General features: G+C 46.2%; 1 protein-coding gene across 2 annotated transcripts in view; it reads right to left on the bottom strand.

Moving 5' to 3' along the window:
• The window catches only part of LOC115172667 (RAC-alpha serine/threonine-protein kinase), a 39,026-nt gene extending 15,566 nt beyond the window's left edge, over positions 1-23,460 (bottom strand). Inside the window, exons 1-5 of one of the 2 annotated variants that reach the window (XM_029730331.1) lie at positions 23,295-23,460; positions 16,075-16,236; positions 3,906-4,034; positions 1,235-1,346; positions 883-1,009 (exon numbers count right to left, since the gene is read on the bottom strand). In XM_029730331.1, the coding sequence (XP_029586191.1) occupies positions 883-1,009; positions 1,235-1,346; positions 3,906-4,034; positions 16,075-16,120 (414 nt within the window). In that variant the 5' untranslated portion in view covers positions 16,121-16,236; positions 23,295-23,460. Of the gene's footprint in view, positions 1-882; positions 1,010-1,234; positions 1,347-3,905; positions 4,035-16,074; positions 16,237-17,460; positions 17,481-23,294 lie in introns of those variants that run through there. The other variant, XM_029730333.1, reaches the window with a different exon arrangement.
• Positions 23,461-24,935: the final 1,475 nt, after the last annotated feature.

Genomic DNA, 24,935 nt, shown 5'->3' with positions numbered 1-24,935 from the left:
TGATACAGTGAATAAAAAGTGAAATAATCTGTCTGTAAACAATTGTTGAAAAAATTACTTGTGTCATGCACAAAATAGATGTCCTAACCGACTTGCCAAAACTATAGTTTGTTAACAAGAAATTTGTGGAGTGGTTGAAAAACGAGTTTTAATGACTCCAACCTAAGTGTATGTAAACTTCCGACTTCAACTGTAGCTCCGCATAGATCTGGTACCGGTACTCCCTGTATATAGGGCGGCAGGTAGCCTAGTGGTTAGAGCGTTGGGCCAGTAACCAAAAGGTTGCTAGATCAAATCCCCAAGCTGACAAGCTTGGGGATTATTGGGCCGTATTTGTAAATAAGAATTTGTTCTTAACTGACTTGCCTGGATAAATAAATATAGCTCCATTCTTGTGTATTTAATTGTGTTACTACATTGTTGGGAATGGCTTGTAAGCAAGCATTTCACAGTAATGTCTACACCAGTTGTATTCAGCGCATGTGACAAAAATACAATTGTATTTTATTTGTTAGGAAAGTGTCAGGGGGCCGGGGTGAAGCAGGAAGGGCCGGTGAGGGTTGAGGTGAGGCAGGAAGTGCCGGTGTGGGTTGGGGTGAGGCAGTGAGGGTTGGGGTGAGGCAGGTAGGGTGAGGTTTGGGGTGAGGCAGGAAGGGGAAGGGTGAGGGTTGGAGTGAGGCAGGAAGGGGAAGGGGAAGGGTGAGGGTTGGGGTGAGGCAGGAAGGGGAAGGGTGAGGGTTGGGGTGAGGCAGGAAGTGCCGGTGAGGGTTGGGGTGAGGCAGTGAGGGTTGGGGTGAGGATTGGGGTGAGGCAGGAAGGGGAAGGGTGAGGCAGGAAGGGGCATGGTTGGGGTGAGGCAGGGTGAGGAGGGCGGGGACCCACCACTTTGAGTCTGGGTTTGGTCAGGTACATCTCCATGTCCATTGGGTCTGGGGAGGAGTCCATCATCTCCTCTTCCTGTTTCTGTAGGCCATCTGCTACAGCCTGAATGGCTTTCGTCCATTCTTCCCTGAGAGAGGAAGGAGAGAGAAAGGAGAGGGAGATTACAACACCTCATTTAACATGATTTAATTCAGCCCAATCATGTAATTGTCATCTTATCAACAGGAAGGCAATTTAGACTGTAGGGTCAGCCAACAACCAGTGTACTGTGTACAATGTGTATGCACATGCTTGTGGTGTGTGTGTATTTGACTATGTGTATGTGTAAGGGAGGGGTTGTGGCTGAGCTTGCCTCTCCTCGGGGGTCTCCACGTGGAAGGTGCGCTCGATGACAGTGGTCCACTGCAGGCAGCGGATGATGAATGTGTTGGGCTTGGGCCTCTCCGTCTTCATCAGCTGGCACTCTGGCCACATCCCGGGAGAGAGGGGCCAGGATGAGAGGAGACAGAGACCCGCAGTTACAGCCATTTATCTTTATCGCCACCCTAACAGACACGGCTGGGACAGCCACCATGCAGCCGTACATAGGGAACTGAACAGCTGCACTATGGGGGAAGGATGGAGGAGGAAACCCTGATCACAGCTTTTCCTTCATACTAAATACACATAACCAAAAGTATGTGGACACCTGCTCGTCAAACATCTCATTTCAAAATCATGGGCATTAATATGTAGTTTTTCCCCCCTTTGCTGCTATAACCGCCTCCACTCTTCTGGGAAGGCTTTCCACTAGATGTTGCAACATTGCTGAGTGGACTTGCTTCCATTCAGCCACAAGAGCATTAGTGAGGTCGGGCACTGATGTTGGGCGATTAAGCCTGGCTCGCAGTCGGTGTTCCAATTCATCCCAAAGGTGTACGATGGGGTTGAGGTCAGGGCTCTGTGCAGGCCAGTCAAGTTCTTCCACACAGATCTCAATACATCATTTCTGTATGGACCTCGCTTTGTGCACGGAGGCATTGTCATACTGAAACAGCAAAAGGGCCGTCCCCAAACTGTTGCCACAAAGTTGGAAGAACAGAATCATCTAGAATGTCATTGTATGCTGTAGCGTTAAGATTTCCCTCTACTAGAACTAAGGGGCCTAGCCCGAACCATGAAAAACAGCCCCAGACAATTATTCCTCCTCCACCAAACTTTACAGTTGGCATAATGCATTGGGGCAGGAAGCGTTTTCCTGGCATCCGCCAAAACCAGATTCGTCCGTTGGACTGTCAGATGGTGAAGCATGATTTATCACTCCAGAGAACCCGTTTCCACCGCTCCAGAGTCCAATGGCAGCGAGCTTTACACCACTCCAGCCAGCGCTTGGCAGTCCCGTTCTGTGAGCTTGTCTGGCATACCACTTTGTGGCTGAACCGTTGTTGCTCCTAGACTTTTCCACTTCACAGTAACAGCACTTACAGTTGACCGGGACAGCTCTAGCAGGGCAGAAATTTGATTAACTGACTTGTTGGAAAGGTGACATCTTATGACGGTGACACATTGAATGTCACTGAGCTCTTCATTAAGGCCATTCTACTGCCAATGTTTGTCTATGGAGATTGCATGGCTGTGTGCTCAATTTTTACACCTGTCAGTAACAGGTGTGGCTGAAATAGCCTAATCCAGGGCCTCCCGAGTGGTGCAGTGGTCTAAGGCACTGCATCGCAGCTGTGCCACTAGAGATTCTGGGTTCGAGTCCAGGCTCTGTCGCAGCTGGCCATGCCCGGGAGACCCATGGGGTGGCACACAATTGTCCCAGCATCGTCCGGGTTAGGGGAGGGTTTGGCCGGCAGGGTTCTCCTTGACCTATCGCGCACTAGCGACTCCTGTGGTGGGCCGGGCGCAGTGCACGCTGACACGGTCACCATGTGTACGGTGTTTCCTCCAACACATTGGTGCGGCTGGCTTCCGGGTTAAGTGGGCATTGTGCCAAGAAGCAGTGCGGCTTGGCTGGGATGTCTTTCGGAGGACACACGGCTCTCAGGCTTCACCTCACGGAGTTGCAGCGATGAGACAAGACTGTAACTACCAATTGGATACCATGAAAATTGGGGAGAAAAAAATACAAAAATAAATAAATAGCCAAATCCACTAATTTGTATATATAGTGTATTTTTACCTCAGGATTTAGTCAATACATGGGCCTGTGAGCAGTGATCAGGGCAGACGTTTCAGTCAATTCCAGAAAATGTGTCCAAGTTATAATATGGGCCACAGATGACATTCACATAAAAATAAAAGGAATTTCAATTTTCAATTAGCTTGAAACTAAGTTACAATTTTTAGAGAGCAGACAGTTTCCCAGTGCAGCTGTTTCACACAGTCAACAAACCGCGTATGCCAAAAAGAAACATGGAAGAGTTTGTCAGGAAGTCTGTTAGATGGAAGATATGGGGCTGGGCCACCACTGAGCTCCAGCAGGGCCCTGTCAGTGTGGCTGTGTAACCCAGCCCCACCACCTCATCAGCCATATCAGCAGCATCACATGGCCCCTCTGTCTGTGGGTCTACTGCATGTCTGCTCAGTGACAAACTGTGCCACCCTCTCTGTACTGCTGATAGAGACAGAGCAGCCCACAGATAAATAATTGAAATCAGATGGTTAATAACCACTATAACTCAAGAATGTCAGGAAACATTTTGTTTAACAAACAGTATGTTGTCTAATTACTCTGTTCAATCATCTGCCGAGCTTGTCCCAGCAACTTCCTGTCATGTAGGGGGTAGTCCCATAGACAAAACTGGAATTCACACACAGCCAGGGAGAATACCGGCATAATGCTAATGTACCACCAGTCTATTCTGATGTTTCTAACCACAACTTTGTGGCTTTGAAGTGTACCATTAAGGGAAGACATTGTCATAGGAGCTACTGAACGAAAATATATTTATATTGGTGATTATACAATATAAAGTGTCGTATAATCTTAATGAGTGAAGTAATGTAGATAGTAGGTTCTTGAAAGAGTAGATACTCACGTGCTACTGAGAAGTTATTTAAGGGGGTTTCAAACGCGTCAACATCTTGTGGTCGTTCCTTGTAGCCAATGAATGTACCATCACTCTTGAGTAGAAAATACCTGGGCCTCCAGGTCTTAATGTACTCTCCTGCAAAGAGAGATGGAGAAAGGGATGAGGATAATTGGTTACTATAATGTGCTGGTTTCAAAAGGTTCCATTCTTTAAATTGTTGATTGGTCTATGAAAATGAAGCTGTGCGGTTTGATGATTTATGATACACAAAGCTATTATCTTCAAGGTGACATCCTTATTGTCACGAATCCCACCGAAGGTGGCTCCCCTGCCTGCTCGGGCGGCGCTCGGCGGTCGTCGTCGCCGGCCTACTAGCCGCCGCTGATCCCTTTTTCCTTTTCTGTTGGTTTTGTCTTATTGTTTGCACCTGTTCCTTATTTGTGTCTCTTGATTTATGGTTATTTAAGCCTGTTTAGCCCGCCAGGTTTGTGCGGGATTATTTTCGTCAGAGTGCTTTTTTTGTTGTTGGATGTGCTGGCGATCTGCATGTGTTGTTTTATATGCGTACTGTGGACCCGTTGTATTTGGGCACTTCATTATTTACGCCGGTTGTGTTGGCGTCGACCGTTTTCGTATTAAGGAATAAACACATTTTTCCTTACCTCTGCTCTCTGCGCCTGACTCCTACCACCACTCCTAGCAATCGCTGACACTTATTCACAGCGGTTCTGACCCATTTCTTGTGATTTAATTGCTAAGAGGTTCACCAACATTCCCTAAATGACCATGTTGTCACCCACTTTCAGCTATAGCAGGTCAAAGCCAGGACAAATGGCTGTTTTAGCTGGAGTCAGGACCCTTGCCTTTGCCCCTTCGTTCCAATACAGAGGTTATACAGGAATCCATGTCTCCATCCTTGCCTATCTCCTCCAACACAAGACACCCACAGATGAATCTCTCAGAGGCAATGAAACTCTATTTATTCTGCGGACGGTTCAGGAAACATTATGCCAAATGTTCCTGAAATCTGAAAAAACAGCTTATGCACCATAAAAAGTCAGCAGCACAGATCGGAGAGGGGCTTGAATATTTATACAGGAAAAATGTCATTTATTTTTAATTACGAGAGCCGGGTATTAACCCCATGCAGTGTCTGAGCAAGCTGTCCTTAATTGCCCCATTTCCTCCGACACAGAAGTCTGGGGAAAGTGGAGATCAGTTAATGCCAGGTCCTGTCCCTCCTCTCCCCAAGCCTCGCCTGGCACACCACTGGCTCCAGTCTGAGGAAACTGATCCCAGACCTGTCTGTGACGAGGCAGACTGACCAGAATCCCTCAATAACAGAACCTAATTTACCTCTAGTCAACTTAACACACTTCATATAAACTCCTCTTAGTGAGAAGAGGCTATGTAGATAATCACTAAGTGGATTGTATTCCATATTCTAGGATGTCTCACCTCAATGTGATGGTTCAACTGTCCGACTAACGGAATCCCACCTGAGCGGGGCTACATCATTCAAACACCACAGGGTGCAACCATTACAGCAGGAACACACACACACACACACACACACACACACACACACACACACACACACACACACACACACACACACACACACACAGTAAAGCACCTGATTTACTGCAACAAGCGAGGTGGCAGCACAAATCACAGCACTAGAGAAAACATCTGTCTCAGAGCACTGTATACTTTAGATGTCAGTCTGCAGCAGATGTCCAATATGTTACTACGGCTGTTGTCATTTTTCATCACGGCATGGGAGGAGATATTTCATCTCCATTCTGCTGGCTAAGTGTTTTTACACCAAACGCAGCTCATTTAGAAATTAGTTAGACTTTGTCAGACTTCAGATTGCAATGCTTACTGCTTGCCTACAAAGCCGAGCACGAACCGTCCTCATTGAAAAAAACACAGTGTGATAAAGAGGAAAGCTCTGTGGATTTCCCCATGTCTGTTCAATATGCTGCAATTACAGTGATGAGTCATTTGTCTATTTTACACTACATGGCTCATGAATCAACATTCACAGCACTAATCCATGCACGCACACACACACACACACACACACACACACACAGGTCCCCAGAGAATCAACATCAACGTGATTTACAACTACGGGTCAACAGCGGCTTCACACGACTGACTGAATTTCTTGTTACGTCAGCACAGTGGTGGGCATTGGTAAGGTGGAACAGAGATACTGCTATAAGGAGCAATCTCATGGTTGAGAAGCCAACAGCTTACAACACTGGGACCCAGACCCCACCCTCCATATCCAAGACCATTTCCAGACTCATCCTAAACCTGCGGTGCATTATGTACAGAACACCCTCAGCCTCAATCTACCATAAATCAAGGCCTTACTTCTACAGGTCTTGGCTGACCCATATCCCCCACCCCACCCCAGGCTCAGAGCCCCTGGCAGGGCAAGCTGGGGACAGTATGTGCACAATGCAAAGGCAGCATAATAAGCTCCCTACCTCCAGCCATGTGTCATCCGAGCACAGTGACATCAGAGGGAGCTTTTTTCGTTTTTTTATTTAACCTGGCAAGTCAGTTAAGAACAAATTCTTATTTACAATAACGGCCTACCCCGGCCAAACCCTAACCCGGACAACGCTGGGCCAATTGTGCACCACCCTAAGGGACTCCCAATCAAGGCCGGTTGTGATACAGCCTGGAATCGAACCAGGGTCTGTAGTGACACCTCTAGCACTGCCTTAGACCGCTGCGCCACTCTGGAGCCCCCCCAAAAAATGGGAAATAGGTTAGCCTACACACTGGCAGCGCTCCGCTCACCTCTTTAGGGAAGAATACAGAGAGATTCAGGAAATAGGTCAAGCGCATGTTTGGTGCTTCCAACAATGACGCTGAAAGGCTGATTGATTACGTTAATTGTGTTGAGGCCACAAACTGGCATCAAGACCATGGTCCCAACACAGACACTGACAAGCAAAGACAGATGTTTGTTTATATGCACTGGCGTGTATGAAAGTACACTACAGTGTGTATGTGTGAATGTATATCTGACGACAGAAAGGTCTTGCCTTCCTCAAGCACAGAGGGCATAGATCATATATACCGGTACCTGCTGTATATAGCCTTGTTATTGTAAGGTCATTTTCTTGTAATTTAAAAAAAAAATGTTTTACTTTAGTTTATTAATGTAAATATTTTCTTAACTTTAACAGTTTTCTTAAAACTGCATTGTTGGTTAAGGGCTTGAAGTAAGCATTTCATGGTAAGGTCTACACCTGTTGTATTCGGCACATGTGATAAATAAAATTTGATTTGATTTGGCCTGCCAGCCCCTCTGACGCACGAAGCCCACCCAGGCTGGCAAGAGTTGGCATCCACCGTGCCTTGTGATGATGCCACCGTGCGTGGCATGCACTGCAGAGACATTCTTCCGCGCAGAGACGGGCTCTGTCACATGGCTCTCAATGAGGTGACAATGAATACGCACTGTACCCTTTCATTAGTCTAGCTAACACCTAACTCTCAAAGTCCTCCTGACTTCAGAGTCTGGAATGGCTCTTTGATGTTGTCGGCACAATGCGTCGATAATGAAGGAGGCTGTGCTTTTACTGGTTGGCTCTCCTCAAAACACCCACATACAGCCCCATGGCACCGCCCCAATCCATTTTCAAATCCAAACAACAAAAGCTCTCAACTCATGAAGATTGTTTTGGGGTTGAGAGAACCAATCAAACCCGTCACACAATTTCTAAGCGAATATTGCATTAACAAACGGTCTACTTTTCAGACCAGTGGGGTCACATATCTCCCTGCACTGAGTCACGTGGGTCGCGTCAGCCAGGCTAGCCTTTCACAGTGTGACTACACAGCAACAAAGCCATGGGGACAGTCACTTAATGGTCACCATGCACTGTAATGCAAATGTCATTGGTAAAGGACACTTTTAATAGTGTTTCCTTTCCTCTCAGAGACCACAGCTTGTAAAGACCAGCGAGTAGAGTTCAGTGAACTGAGCAAGCTCATCATGGTGGAATGTGACACCTAGGGCACATCTCTACCCCCCCATACCCCTCCACCCCCCTATAACCCTCCACCTAATCCCACCCTAAAGACTCCACAGCATGCTCTGACCACAGCAGGACTGACATTGGTGCACTTGTAAGAACATAATTGTCTGTGTGCTTCTTTTGCTCTTCCAAATAAAGCATAACGTTACACATTTTCCAAAATGTGCGTGTGGTGAAAACAATGGCTGTGGAGAAACTGGCAGTATGCATGTTATCAGCTACGTTATTGAGAACATTGTCTGGCTGGAGAGGATATCCTGACCAGGTAAACGTCATCCTGACTGGGGCATGGAGAGTCATGTGACTGAAGAAACGTCCTCGTCTATCTGTCTTATCATTTCTGTCACCTACCTCTGCAGTCCATCTCTTCGTTAGAAAACCACAGCCATGACCCAGATGTCTTTCCTATTTACTAACACTTTGTTTTTCTATTCTCATCTGACCTTTGTCTTTCTCATTGACTAGACTTGAAACTAAAAACCCAGCCCACTACTGTACTGTACTTTTCTCACTCTGTTTCTGATGTTATGATGACATCCTACCATGATACTCCACAACTAGGAACTGGAGGCTTAGGAATAGGAAGCAGAGGATGTACAGACAACAGCAGGAGATGCCAAAAGACTAATTCGTAGACAATTTCAAATTACTGACTAAGTATTTATATGCTTTTTTGATACAGTATATTTTGACAGATTGGACCAAATGGGCAAATTGCAGAATACAGAATAAGAGAGAAGACAACATGCTGACTAAGAGCAGAAGGGACTTGGGACACAGAAGTCCCCTGCTATCAACTCAATCCATCCATCCGTCTTCAAAGTCTTTCAGCTGCAGTAAACTGGCCCTTTTCATCTCAGTAGAACATTTTAATTGTAGAAAACAGGAAACAACCTGACAGCAGATAAGATCAAGAACAGAACAGTCTTTGGGATAGGCAAATTCGACTACAATTTTGACTGTGTTTGTGTGTGTGTGTGTGTGTGTAGACGAGGGCCATGCGAGGAGCTGTCAGGGGCTGGTAGAGTGTCTTTACATGTTAAACAGCTGCTGAGGTCTGGGATGCGCACTGGGCAAAGTAGAAAATAATGAACAGTGAGCCTCTGCCAAACACAAGAGAATTCATCTTTATTTGCCAACTGCTGCATGGCTTGTGTGGACAGCCAAATTGTACCAGTGCCATGCCCTCCACACACACATGCACAAATGCTCTCTCATATGCATACACACACACTCAATGACTTACAGCTGCAGAGGGCCAATTGTCCAAATACTGTATGCTACCGTGTTGAGTGTCATTTTCTTCAGAACTGGAGCTATTATTGAATAAGCTGGATGTGTCTGAATGGTTTGTGAGTTGACAGCGTAGTTCCATAGAGCTCTCAACAGACACATGAAAACCAGCTTATTCGTCAAAAAACTTCTACTGGCAATAAGAGCATTTTGATTGACCAAAGGCGAACCGTCTGCAGTCAGACTAAAATAATTCACTCAATGGTCAGACTGTACCTAGTTACGGTTTTCAAGGTCAGTCCCTTGTAAAAGAACGAGCATGCGGCCAATTCGGATCCATGTTAATACTACCAATTGACACAGAGACCATTTGCAAGTCAGCTTGGCTTTAGAATCCAGGCAGTCTGTGTCATTAAAAAGAAGATTAAATGTAAAAAGGAGAGTATGCAAGAGAGTGTGTCAGAGGTTAGTCTGTGTGTCAGAGGTTAGCCTGTGTGTCTGAGGTTAGCCTGTGTGTCAGAGGTTAGCCTGTGTGTCAGAGGTTAGCCTGTGTGTCAGAGGTTAGCCTGTGTGTCAGAGGTTAGCCTGTGTGTCAGAGGTTAGCCTGTGTGTCAGAGGTTAGCCTGTGTGTCAGAGGTTAGCCTGTGTGCCAGAGGTTAGCCAGTGTGTCAGAGGTTAGCCTGTGTGTCTGAGGTGTTAGCCTGTGTGTCTGAGGTTAGCCTGTGTGTCTGAGGTTAGCCTGTGTGTCTGAGGTTAGCCTGTGTGTCTGAGGTTAGCCTGTGTGTCTGAGGTTAGCCTGTGTGTCAGAGGTTAGCCTGTGTGTCAGAGGTTAGCCTGTGTGTCAGAGGTTAGCCTGTGTGTCAGAGGTTAGCCTGTGTGTCAGAGGTTAGCCTGTGTGTCAGAGGAGCGTTGTGTTCTCTCTGTCTCTACGTGACAACGACAGGAATCTAAGGTCCCAGCTGCCACAGCTCTTTAATAAACACATCATGCAACATTCATCACACTGCAAAGGAGAGGCCAACCGCTGTGCTCTGTCTGGCATCACAGGCACATAGAATACAGACAGACACAGAGAGAGAGACACACACAGACAGAGACACAGACACAGAGAGAGAGGAATGAGAGCAGAAAATAAAATGTTAAGGAAGGGGAGAAGAGGTCAGTCAAAACAAGCCCTTCTCAGCACAGTGCCCAGGATTGGACTTCCTGAGAGGGCTGCTGTGGTGTTTTGTCTCTGCATGGCCACTCATTCATAGTTTGGGGATGAGAGGGAGGATGGGAGCCAGTGGTAACTGTGTGATAGAGTGTATGTGTGAGAGTGTCGAGAGGGGGGGGATTGAGGATTAGGGAATTAAAACTCCAAAGCAGGGGAGGCAGTGTATTTTGTTAGTTTTTCCTCGGTTGCCCCCTTCGGCCCTTTTCTGTTGGCCCTGCCTGTAGCCTGCAGCTGCAACCTGCCGCCATGTGCCCTGCATCTCAATGAGCCTCTGTGCCGCCACCCGCTCCAGACAAGAGGGGGCTCCCTGATGGAAGGGTCACCACTCTGTACCACCACCCCAATACTGCCCCCCGTCCCATCCCCTTCCTAGCTCTGGGACTCAGGGCAGACTGGGCCGCCAGGCTGCCCCTCTCCCCATGACCATATAAGGCTGCCCAGGCTCACAACAGGCCTCTCACATGCCAGGCTAAACCGCCCAGGAGTTTGGGTTTCTTCATTCTTTCTTTTCTCCCCCCTCTTTTTTTTCTTCCTGCTGTCCCTCTCCTCTTTTGTTGGCGTCTCTCTTTCTCTCATGCAGCTGGATGGGACTGCACTGCCGGGGCTTTGGCAACAGCATCAACAGGTCACAGGGAAGGGCTGCCCCAGCCTCCACTGCAGCCCTCTCTTTTCTCTCCATCACCCTCCCTTCCCCTCTCTCTCTGCTGATGCGGCTTCTGCCGCTACAGGAAAAAAAAGGGGGGGTGAACAGTGGGGAGGGGGGTGGTGGAGCCCCTCTTTCTCACGCTCATAAGAAAGCCCTCACTTCTTCTCCATAGCGAGTGACACCTGCTGATTACCATAGAGACACTGTGGGAAGTTCACCCTGCTTTTCTGTGTGATTAATTTGGCCCCTCCTCTCGGTAAACAAGCAGCCCATGGATTAGTTAACTGCGTTACTGCATGACAAACAAATAAACACATTATTTAGTTCAAATTAGTGCCAATTAACACTAAACGACCAGGGAACAGTCGATCATTCTTAAATTATACAACCATGTATAATAAAAGGGGGATATACCTAAGATTACATTTCAACCTTTAGGAGAGTTAAGGCCAAGTCAAATACATTGGTATATTTGTCTGTGATCCATAATGACAAATTGTCCCTGAGCCGGATGAGAGGCTAAGTGTGATCTGGGTGTGTATCCTGATGATGGTCTGATGTGAATGTGACAGCAGTCTGAACATACAGTCAGACTCTATGGACAGCTGAGCAGCCCCTTCCTGTCCACACTCCACCACTCCCTCTCTCTCTCGCTACCCCTCTGTCTGTCCCAGTTGCCAGGGAGAGCCAGTGATGTGATTGATGTCTGAGACTGGGAGCGCCACGGCAGTCGGAAGCAGCTTCCGCCTCGGTGTTGTCAGCAGGGTCATTATCCTGGCAAGGGGGGGGGGGGGAGCGGAGGAGGGAAAGTGGGCAAGGAGATGGTGGGGGGCGACTGGCAGAGGCAGAGAAGAAATGAGATGGGGATTAAGAAAGAGGGAGAGGAGGAGTAGAGTGGGAGTAGGAAGCAGGATATGAGGTAAAGAAAGAAAAAGAGGGGAACAGAGATAGAGAATTGAAGAAAGAGAGAGAGGAAGTGACAAAGACAGAGAGAGAGAGGGGTAGGGGGCAGGGGGAGCACAGCCAAGCGCCAGTTGTGGAGCAGGAGGATTCTGCACAGAAAAGTAAGCACACAGCGGGCTCACTGCGAGCAGACACAAGTGACGGAGGTGGCTCTCTCTGGCCTCCTGGTCCCCTCCCATCCAGCCTGCCTATCGACAGCTGCACCCAGGCAATTTACTTTTCTCCACCACATTTAGCAGGAGGCTGCTTCCCATTACTGAGAGCAGGGGACCCTGCTGACAGCCAGACACCAGCCAGAGCCCTCCCCTCCTGGGGAGCCACCCTCTGCTGCTGGCCCTGCCTTGGGGGCTTCACCTCGTGACTCTGGTTCTGTCGCTCAAAGTTTTGCTGCTGGTATTGTTTTATGTAGTTAGCTGGGCGATGGGAGTGTGGACAGGGCATAATGGCTCTGGGGCATCCCCTGCTGCTGGAGCTGTTGTAGTGAGGTTGTTGGTGTGTGTGGTAGCAGGGCCGCTGTGTGGTCCATGGCAGGCTAGAAGCTAATGAAGGGGTATGTGTGAAAGAGGCAAGGCGAGCCTGGCGGTAAAGCTGGCAGCCAGACAAAGTCCTTGTGCGATCAGCATTGCAGTGTCATGAGACAGAGTTAATCAGGTGGGTTGGTTCCTTTGAAGAGTGAAAATCTAACTCCCACACACAGTTCCCTTTTACTGCTTTGATACTGAGAAAATCTTTAAAAAGAGGTGTTTCAAAATGTTATGTGATTGTTTGAGGTGTAACTATATTAGGTACTCAAAATCTTGCATGCATGCATACCAACACACACAAACAAACAAACAAACATACTCTCACACACACTCTTTGACCACGCACTCTTTTTGTTATTCTCAGTGGAATGACTCAAAGGTGTCCTCTAGTACATGACCCCATGGACTAATCATGTGACCCCTTGGAGTAAATCATCCAATAAGCATCAACCTATTAGTCAGAGTGACACATCACACAGAACACCCTGTTTCTACGTCAGGCTTGGTCTGTGAGAAAAGGACTGCACACAGAGTGATGATGTTCTGGGAATATCACAAAGACCTGGAGCTCTGTTTCCTCTCAGTTCCCTCCCCCATCCATTCACTCCTGCCTCCGAGCCAGCTGAGAGTGCTACCCAAATCCAACAGTTGTTGTAACCTTCGTTAGCCTAACGAGGGGGCCGGCTCCTTATACCTGTCAGGGAGCAAATGATTCAAACGAACAAGGGCTGCCTGGAAGAGAGAGGGCCAAGGGCTGCCTGGAAGAGAGAGGGCCAAGGGCTGCCTGGAAGAGAGAGGGCCAAGGGCTGCCTGGAAGAGAGAGGGCCAAGGGCTGCCTGGAAGAGAGAGGGCCAAGGGCTGCCTGGAAGAGAGAGGGCCAACAAGCACAGTTCTGTTACACTTCACTAGGCTCTTGGACACAGCACTCAGATGGAATCTAGAGAACCTGCAATCTGCTTCTTTGATGTTGGATGATGCTCTGCCTTTGATGGAAACATTAGGGAATAAACTATAGACTGACCACTAGAGGCTGCAGGCATAATGTAAACTGTGTGGGTGGTGTAAAGTAGACCCAACACATTTACGGATTAATCAAACCCAGATTGATCCAATGGTTTTTCAATGGGAGTCATCCGTTGCTGGATGACTGTCTGTGTGGCCCTCAGGGACATGACAACTGGTTTGTAACAGACGCAACAAGATACAAGCGGATGTTGAACTACAAGCCTCAGTGTGCTAGGCAACCTGTACATGCGGGCAGTGGAAAAACATTTAAACATTCAACCACTGTTACTCCTGCAATTGTATGCTTTACCTCATGCACACACTTCCGCAGACACACACTTCCGCAGATACACACACGGGCCTATAGAGGAGCCATTGGTGGCTTGGTATACAGCACAGGATTACTGGCCTATTCCCTAGTGCTATGTATTGGAAGTCCAAACCTGGCCTTGAACAGATAACCCTCTTTATATCATGATGGGTGACAAATGGCTGAGACAATCCCACTGCCCAGCAGCACAAGGCTGATGGAGTGGGAAGGTGTGGTCTGACGTTGGGGATGATCAGACTCAGCTGGGCCTGTCTGGGGGAAAAAAGGTACAGAACCGAACACTCCAAGGTTGGGAATCTGGCTGTTTTGTGGAATAGGCTGGGTGGACTTAGTCCACATAAGAAACCAAGTTTGCTGCTCCACTTTCTGTACTCTGTCATTGTCTGGCAGCAAAAGGATACCACAAAACCAGCTTACAGTTGCATGACTAATCAGATAGGAATCAGGGTTAGGAGGGTTAAAGGTGGCATGGACCTTCTCAGCTCCCAGCCAGACCTGAGCTGCTCCTCTCCGTGGCCGTGGCCGTGTCTGTAGAATGGAATACAGTCACGATGGCACATAATTACAGGGACATTTCTGAGGCACTAGGCAGGCCACCACCTACCTGTATGTCCCTTCAGAATGCTGCTGAGGCCTGCCTCAATTCCATTCCATCAAACACACAATGCAATCAGTCAGTGAAATGTTCTGTGACTGCAGTCCAAAATCTTAGTGGTGAGGTTAGATGGGCTAAAATGAAAAGATTCACAGGAAGAGGGTGGTTGGCTGAAGTGATGGGCAGCAGAACATTGTTATTGCAGACTCACCTTCTGTGCTGTTGCACTGGGACAGAGACTGGGTGACAGTGACGTGACATTAAAACCCATCCTGTCAAGATACGCACAGCAAGCAGGCAGAAGCCCTCCAATCAAAACAGTGTTGCTCTGGGTGACATTTCACCGGGCACAGCTGCTAGGGTATGACAGCATGCCAACTCAGTATTCCTGAAGGCTTGTTTGTTCGGTCTGTTTGTGTGTTGGCTTTGTTCTTCAATAATTCAAGGTTAAGATGTGACTTGAGATCAAAGGAGTTTGTTTTTCTCACTGGTCACTATTTGACAGTCCTTGGACCATTACATTTTACACCGGCAATCTGTCAGAAACCTTCCTGCTTCCCTTCGTATCACTCTGGCAAGGAGTAGTGGAAACGACATAGTGCATGTTATACTGCATCACATACTGCACGTCAAATGTGCCAACAGAACATGCATAAGATGAGGTAAAGACGGTAAAATCACATGCATGATTTTTAAAAAGTTTCAGAAGAACTAGACACCCTTATAAAGACCCTCCCCTTAGCTGACATGTTTGTTATTAAATCAGAACTCTTCTAAATGATCAACTTTGGTCCATTTCCTTCCAATAAGGAAAATGCTGTTTCCTTTTTCCTTGTTATTTAGACAAAGATCTCTTACATCAGACTGATATGTGTTCCTCAGCCTCTAGACATGTACCAAGAATCCCAGGGCGATCTGCTGTTTTAAGTAAATCACTGAGGTTCTTTTTGAAATGAGCAGTCAGTAGTACCCAGCATTGCTCTCTCCGCCCCAGGGAAGGGTTGTCAGGACCAGGGGCTGCATCAGTCTGCGTGGGCCTGGGTCTGCCTGCGTAGCTAACCCAGGATGACTCTGTTAAGACACAAGCCCCTGTTGTGTTCCTGCTGAGGCCTTAGAGGGAGAGCGTACTGAGTAGAATGCTGTTCCCTGGGTTACAGCCTCTGGGACTCTCCACTCCTAGTGACGTGTCCCCTGAGCCTCTGTCCCAGGTACCACACCCCTGCTCTCTCTCTGTGCTGGAGGAGTCCGCACGCACACGCATACACGCACACGCACACACACACACACACACACACACACACACACACACACACACACACACACACACACAAATCCAGCAGGTATGCGAGGAATGCCTCCTCATCCAAACAACGGCACTCACGCCTGCCATAGAGCCACACCATACCACACAGAGTAGCTAGCTGGGCAAGAGGGATACTAGGGCCTACGGTATACTGTCGACTAGGAAATAGGAATCACATACAGGAAACTATACAAATAATACCAAAATGACATCAGCACTCATGCTCATGTTGTAGTCAAATAAGGAGCAAAGCATTTGTTGATACAGGAAATAGTCCAAACCCACTCACCTCTTTTGTGCAGCCATCCCTCCTTCATTATCGCCACATGGGTCATGTTGGTGGGCTGGTTAGTGTGTCCAGGGTTCTGACAGGGAGAGACACAGCTCTGTTCCCCAAGTGTCCTTCACTCAGTCCAGGGCAGGAGCCTGTTGCCGCCTTTTCACCAGTTTCCTTTTAGTGTAAAGGGAAGAGTAAAAATTAGCCTCATCTGACAGTGAAACATTTCCTCTGCACCTGTCTGAATATTAACTTCACCAGTCAACATCAGTGCATCTCAGTGGAAACACGCTGGTTCCATACTTCTGTGGTCTGTCCAGACAGTGGAAAATAGTTGTTCCACACACCAGATGGGTATTATTCCAGTTCAGTATGAGCATGTGGCATCACTCCCAAATGAGGAACAAGAGTTAAGACAGTATCCACAAACTCACCACAGGGCCAAACACTTCAAAACTAATGACTAAGTTCTGTGACCAGTGTGCGGATGGCTCTCTCTGACCATCCACTGAAATCAATTTATCCTCCAGAGCTCCATCATCACAAGAGAGGCCTGTTAATGTGACCTCATCAGTGGCTGCAGAGGAAAACAACAGGAAGCAGTAGCTATTGACAGGCTGGGAGTTAGAGCCCCAGGCCTAATACATCCCCCATTAAACCAGCATGATAGGAGCCTTTAACATCCCCCATTAAACCAGCATGATAGGAGCCTTTAACATCCCCCATTAAACCAGCATGATAGGAGCCTTTAACATCCCCCATTAAACCAGCATGATAGGAGCCTTTAACATCCCCCATTAAACCAGCATGATAGGAGCCTTTAACATCCCCCATTAAACCAGCATGATAGGAGCCTTTAACATCCCCCATTAAACCAGCATGATAGGAGCCTTTAACATCCATTGTGTTTACAAATTATTATGAGTGAACTCATATTAATTGTAAACACTACACAGAGTTATTTTTACTCACTGGAAATCAAATGTATTCAATTATCAAATACATTTTTTTTGACACATGCGCTGTAGTAGACCTTAGCGTGAAATTCTTACTTACAAGCACTGAACCAACAATGCAGTTCAAGAAATGTAGTTAAGAAAATATTTACTAAATAAACAAAAGTAAAAATGTAATAAAAAGTAACACAAAATAACAATAACAAGGCTATATACAGGGGGTACCGGTACCGAGTCAATGTGCAAGGGGTACATGTTAGTTGAGGTAATTTGTACATTTAGGTAGGGGTAAAGTGACTATGCATAGATAATAAACAGCGAGTAGCAGCAGTGTTAAAAACAAAGGGGGGGGGGGGGGGGTTATCAAATAGTCCGGGTGGCCATTTGATTAATTGTTCAGCAGTCTTAAGGCTTGGGGGGGTAGAAGCTGTTAAGGAGTCACCTTTTGGACCTAGACTTGGCGCTCCGGTACCGCTTGCCGTGCGGTAGCAGAGAGAAGTCTATGACCTGGGTGGCTGGAGTCTATGACAATTTTTTGGGCCTTCCTCTGACACCGCCTAGTATATAGGTCCTGGATGTTAGGAAGCTTGGCCCCAGTGCTGTACTGGGCCATACGCACTACCCTCTGTAGCGCCTTAGATGCAGAGCAGTTGCCATACCAGGCGGTGATGCAACCAGTCAGGATGCTCTCGATGATGCAGCTTTAGAACTTTTCGAGGTTCTGAGGACCCATGCCAAATCTTTTCAGTCTCCTGAAGGGGAAAAGGTGTTGTCGTGCCCTCTTCACGGCTGTCTTGGTGTGTTTGCACCATGATAGTTTGTTGTTCAAGTTCCTTGGACACCAAGGAACTTGAAACTCTCGATCCGCTCCACTACAACCCCGTCAATGTTAATGGGGACGTGTTCGGCCCTCCTTTTCCTGTAGTACACGATCAGCTTTGTCTTGCTTACGTTGAGGGAGAGGTTGTTGTCCTGGCAACACACAGTCTCTGACCTCCTCCCGATAGGCTGTCTCATCGTTATTGGTGATCAGGCCTACTGCTGTTGTGTCGTCAGCAAACTTAATGATGGTGTTGGAGTCGTGCTTGGCCACGCAGTCGTGGGTGAACAGGGACTAAGCACACACCCCTGAGGGGCCCCCGTGATGAGGATCAGCGTGACAGATGTGTTGTTGCCTACCCTTACCACCTGGGGGCGGCCCATCAGGAAGTCCAGGATCCAGTTGCAGAGGGAGGTGTTTAGTCCCAGGGTCCTTAGCTTAGTGATGAGCTTCGTGGGCACTATGGTGTTGAACGCTGAGCTGTAGTCAATGAATAGCATTCTCACATAGGTGTTCCTTTTGTCCAGGTGAGAAAGGCCAGTGTGGAGTGCCATTGAGATTGCATCATCTGTGGATCTGTTGGAGCGGTATGCGAATTGGATCTAGAGTTTCCGGGATGACGGTGTTGATGTGAGCCATGACTTTCAAAGCACTTCATGGCTACCGACTTGAGTGCTATAGGGCGATAGTCATTTAGGCAGGTTACCTTCGCTTTCTTGGGCACATGGACTATGGTGGTCTGATTGAAACATGTAGTTACTGCAGACTTGGTCAGGGAGAGGTTGAAAATGACACCTGCCAGTTGGTCCCGCATGCTCTGAGTACTGGCAGCAGCACATTGTGCTCCAGTCCTCTCTGGCTGTGGCTGGGCCAGCAGTGTGTTGTGCTCCAGTCATCTCTGGCTGTGGCTGGGCCTGTCACAGTAGTAGAGAGAGAGAGAGAGAGAGATGAGCTCTGGGGAACTGACTGAGCAGGCCTGTCCACTAGAGCACTGTATACCCTACTGAGACCAATTCAAACTTTGATCACAAACGCAAACCAGGCCTCTGTGCTCTCAGCATGCACTCTCTGACTTTGACACACACACACACACACACACACACACACACACACACACACACACACACGGCTCTGGAGTCACAACACAGTGTTGATGTTTAATGTGACCGAGCCGTCGCTACTGTGGGCAGTGTGGAAAAGCCGGGCCGCAGCCAGGACACAGCCAGAACTGTAGCCAGTGAATGAACCTAGTACCCTAACAGCAGGTCACATGGTCCAGGGGCCCGGGCTACTGCCTGACTGCTTCACTCACTATTTCCCTATCTGCCTGCTTCACTCTCTCGCTCTGTCTCTCCCTGACTGCCTGCCCTGCCTGCTTGACTTTCATCATTCTGGCTCTGGTTCCAGGGCCCCCCTCAATGCAAATCAGTATCATGCAGTATGGAAACCACACACAGAGCCAGTCATACAAACACTTGTTGATTAATGTAGTCCATTGGGTATCATCCCAGACTAGTCTTGAGACTTGGCTGGGTTCAAGCAAAGAGGCTGTGTATGGAGGCAGCAGGTTGACCTATATCATTTGTTGTATTGTCTTCTATATCAACAATGTGTGTGCCTCTGTGCCTATATTGGCTTTGTCTTGGAGTCCTAGTAGAAGGGTGCAGGTAAGCAGTGTCCCGATACTACTGTGCATCAAAGGAAATGTTTACTGAATAGTAATACCAATATGCATCTATGCAATTTTCCTTCAAACAAGACGTACAAATAAAAAAGTAGACAGGTCAAATGACTAGTCATGCCTCCACACACAATCAAGTTTGTTCTTGGTGTCTGTTCCAGCAGAACAATCACAATTACAGAGAGAGAGAAGAGCATAAAGCAACTCACATTAGCATAAACAAATATAAAGTACCAGTCAAAAGTTTGGACACACCTACTCATTCAAGGGATTTTCTTTATTTTACATTGTAGAATAATAGTGAAGACACCAAAAATATGAAATAACACATGGAATCATGTAGTAACCAAAAACGTGTTAAACAAATCAAAATATATTTTATAATTGAGATTCTTCAAAGTAGCCACCCTTTGCCTTGATGACAGAATTGCACACTCTTGGCATTCTCTCAACCAGCTTCATGAGGTAGTCACCTGGAATGCATTTCAATTAACAGATGTGTCTTGTTTACATTTTAGTCGTTTAGCAGACACTCTTATCCAGAGTGACTTACAGTAGTGAATACATACATTTCATGCATTTAAAAAAAAAAAAATTGTACTGGCCCCCCGTGGGAATCGAACCCACAACCCTGGCGTTGCACACACCATGCTGGCGTTGCAAACACCATGCTCTACCAACTGAGCCACAGGGAAGACCACAAAAGTAAATTTGTGGAATTTCTTTCCACCTTAATGCGTTTGAGCCAATCAGTTGTGTTGTGACAAGGTAGGGGTACAGAAGATAGCCCTATTTGGTAAAAGACCAAGTCCATTTTATGGCACGAACAGCTCAAATAAGCAAAGAGAAACGACAGTCCATCATTACTTTAAGACCTGAAGGTCAGTCAATCTGGAAAATTTCAAGAAATGTCCAAGTTTCTTCAAGTGCAGTCGCAAAAACCATGAAGCTCTATGATGAAACTGGCTCTCATGAGGACCGCCACAGGAAAGGAAGCCCCAGAGTTACCTGCAGAGGATAAGTTCATTAGAGTAAACTGCGAGACATCTCAACATCAATTGTTCAGAGGAGACTGCGTGAATCAGGCCTTCATGGTCAAATTGCTTCAAAGAAACCACTACTAAAAGGACACTCCATTAGTAAGAAGAGACTTGCTTGGGCCAAGAAACATGAGCAATGGACATCAGACCGATGGAAATCTGTCCTTTGGTCTGATGAATCCAAATTTGAGATTTTTGGTTCCAACCGCTGTGTCTTTGTGAGATGCAGAGTAGGTGAACAGATTATCTCTGCATGTGTTGGTTCTAGAGTTGCAAAATTCTGGGAAATTTCAATAAATTCCCTGGTTTTCCAGAAATCCTTGTTGGAGAATTACAGATTTCCTGCTTATTCTGAGAAATCTCCAACCGGGACTTCGGGAAATAATTTGTTTTTCAACAGGACAATGACCCAAAACACACCTCCAGGCTGTGTAAGGGCTATTTGACTAAGAAGGAGAGTGAGGGTGCTGCATCAGATGACCTGGCCAACACAATCACCCAACCTCAACCCAATTGAGATGGTTTGGGATGAGTTGGACCGCAGAGTGAAGGAAAAGATATGTGGGAACTCCTTCAAGACAGTTTGAAAAGCATTCCTCGTGAAGCTGGTTGAGAGAATGCTAAGACTGTGCAAAGCTGTCATCAAGGCAAAGGGTTTGAAGAATCTAAAATATATTTAGATTTGTTAAAAGAAAATTGGTTACTACATGATTCCATATGTGTCATTTCATAGTTTTGATGTCTTCACTATTATTCTACAATGTAGAAAATAGTAAAAATAAAGAAAAACCCTTGAACGAGTAGGTGTGTCCTAACTTTTGACTGGTATTGTATACAAATTCCCAGACAGAAAAAAATGAAAGACCATTCAAATGGATCTATACATACTAAGAAAGAAAGTTGGGTAAAGTCTGTTTTGAATAGAAAAGGCACCTTTGATATGGTGTAACTTGGCAGAAACCCTCCTATTGTTCTCCAGTCTCCTCTTCAAAAATATTACTGTTGGTGACACTTCATCAGCATCTTGTATCCGTTCATGGCATCCCCTAATTCCATCTATGCTGTTGGTTCTGACTTGAGGGCTTGAAGTTCAGAATGTAAACAACTTGCTTGCAGCCACATGGACAGCAGCAGAGGAAGCAGTGCTGTCTATGACTGTGACACAGAGAGACCAGGGAGAGGACAGTCATATGATGTGCACGGAGGGCCAGGAAGTGTGTGGACCCATTACACTGATAAAGTCTCCTAGCTCCTGTGGCGTACAGGCCTCAGATTAGCCACAATAAGCCTGACTGTGTAAGGGCAGATTTCAAACAGCATTCCTCAGATTCTGCATACAACTGGTGGCACATTTGCATCAACAAGGCCAGAGGATCTCAAAGTCCTTTCCCATACCAATGGGAGCGAAGGACGTCAACATCTCCCAGGAAGAACAGGGTGAGTGAGTCAAACAGTAAACACATCACTTAACCACCCTCAGACTAATGTCACATGCTGCTGCTGTGCTGCCTGCCTGGGTCCCTTCACATTCAGACTGTGGCTAGTTATGGTCGGTCTCATGACTCAAAACAAATTATCACATTTAAGACATGCATGGCACACAACATGCTTGGGGATGACTACTGTTCAGTGTGAGAGTTACTTTACATGCACACATTACAACAACAAAAAATACTGAAAATGACTAACCAAAACTAAAAAAAGTAGACAGTGAATCATAAGAGTATTCATCACTTAGTCCAAATGTAAAATATGTTATGAAAAATGACATCTAAAAGATGGAAAATAGGGAGCACAGTGGAGATTGAATGTTAGGGGATTTGGGGGATGCTTATTCAAGGATAATTGTGCTAATGGAAAATAAAGGAAAATTACTGAGGCATGTCCCAGAAAGCATACAACTGTCACACAAGAATAAAGGAAGTATGCTTTCAAAAGTCATCAACTGTAGATCTACTATACAACACATGTATTCGTCCGACATAACAAAGCAAAAGGTGGATACTTTGTATCAATTTCTGTTTCAGTCATTGCTACATTGTAACAACAATGCAACAACGTGGCTGCCTGCCTTCAGATAATCTAAACGTAAAATATTCGGTTTAGAAATCGTGGAATTTTGAATGAAGCCAGTAAAAGATATTTCATCTTGTGTGACATATTGACAAACAAGAACATATCAGAAAACGAAATGAATTGTCTTGTTGACGAACGTGCAGATAAATGAATGAGTAGAGTTACAGTGTTGAACCGGCCACCCGCAACATCTCATCATAGTTTGTTTTTAAGACGCCTTGCAAATGCATTTATATGTCCATAAAGTTCATTTATAAAACGTATAGTTCGTTCATATAGGTGACTTATAATTGTATGAAAGTAATGTACAGTAAAAACGACATAAACATGTTCGCCTGTAGGCTGTCTCAAAGGCGGACATTGTGTAAAATTCAAAAGCATAGTCAATAAATGACAATGTTATACGATATTTTAGTTTTGTTTATGAGGCACAGTCTCTGCTAAGGTTAAAGTTTGGACACTTAACTAACTTCTTTAGTAAACATAACTATACCCGAGAATAAACTGATGTCAGGAATGCACTTCATTTTAGTCTGGATATGGGGCCTAGCAGGGCAGTTTGAGTGAGAATAACCGCATCCTATTTTATACAATGGGATCTAACCGCTCTAGTAGCAGTCGACCTCAGTCAACACGAAAAACAAAATGCAGGCCTTTACCTGGACAGGATTTCAATAGTGTGTCCGTTGCATTATAATGAGCTGTTTCGGCGATTTATTTAGCTGATAAATCCTTCAATAATCTGTACAAAAAGTGCTCTCATTTACTCGGTTTCTTTTGCCTTTCTTCTACAACACCTCCCAAACGTTATGTCTGCAATGCTTCTGTGGCATACTCATCTCCTAGGTCCTAGCGCCGATTGGACTGTTTGCGATCCAGAGAGAGGGCTACACACAGAGACGGATAAAGATTCCGGACATATGTTTAATCTACATATTTTTTCATAATAAATCAATCATTTTATGTAGGATGAGCCATCAAAACCATCCCATTAAAAATATGGTTTGTTTGAGTTCATCTTCACATAATTTCACCTGTGGCTCAGTTGATAGAGCATGGCAGGGTTGTGGGTTTGATTCCCATGGGGGGCCAGTACAAAAAAAATGTAAAATAAATGCATGAAATGAAATGTATGCATTCACTACTGTAAGTTGCTCTGGATAAGAGTGTCTGCTAAATGACTAAAATGTAAATGATTAACTGATGTAAACTTGACCCCCAAAAAACATCTGGGTCAGATGGTTTATACCCCTTTCTTCTTTAAGGTTGCTGCCCCATCATCGCCAAGCCTATCTCTGACCTTTTTAACCTGTCTCTCCTTTCTGGGGAGATTCTCATTGCTTGGAAGGCAACCATGGTTCGAGATCAAGCTGATCCTAACTGTTATAGGCCTATTTCAATTTTGCCCTGTTTATCAAAAGTGTTGAAAAAACTTGTCAATAATCAACTGACTGGTATTCTTGATGTCTATAGTACTCTCTCTGGTATGCAATCTGGTTTCTGCTCAGGCTATGGATGTGTCACTCCAACCTTAAAGATCCTTGGTGATGTCACCATTGCCCTTGATTCTAAGCAATGTTGTGCTGCTATTTTTATTGCCTTTTTTGACATGGTAGACCATTCCATTCTTGTGGGCCAGCTAAGGAGTATTGGTGTCTCTGAGGGGTCTTTGGCCTGGTTTGATAACTAAGAGTGCAGTGTATAAAGTCAGAACATCTGTTGTCTCAGCCACTGCCTGTCACCAAGGAAGTACCCCAAGGCTCGATCCTAGACCCCACGCTCTTCTCAATTTACATCAACAACATAGCTCAGGCAGTAGGAAGTTCTCTCATCCATTTATATGCAGATGATTTATTTTTAATCCCAGGCTCGTCCCCAAAGGAGGCCTTTTGCCTTTTGGTAGGCCGTCATTGTAAATAATCCTGACTACTTTCCCAGTCCCTGTCGCTGAAAAACATCCCCACAGCATGATGCTGCCACCACCATGCTTCACTGTAGGGATGGTGCCAGATTTCCTCCAGACGTGACACTTGGTATTCAGGCCAAAGAGTTCAATCTTGGTTTCATCAGACCAGAGAATCTTGTTTCTCATGGTCTGAGAGTCCTTTAGGTGTCTTTTGGCAAACTCCAAGTGGGCTGTCATGTGCCTTTTACTGAGGAGTGGCTTCCGTCTGGAAACTCTACCATAAAGGCCTGATTGGTGGAGTGCTGCAGAGATGGTTGTCCTTCTGGAAGGTTCTCCCATCTCCACAGAGGAACTCTAGAGCTCTGTCAGTGACCATTGGGTTCTTGGTCACCTC

This window comes from Salmo trutta, chromosome 33, assembly GCF_901001165.1.
Source record: "Salmo trutta chromosome 33, fSalTru1.1, whole genome shotgun sequence".
In the NCBI taxonomy this organism is placed as follows: domain Eukaryota; kingdom Metazoa; phylum Chordata; class Actinopteri; order Salmoniformes; family Salmonidae; genus Salmo; species Salmo trutta.
Note: the sequence above shows the minus strand (reverse complement) of the source record. Positions and strands in the feature narration are given on the sequence as shown.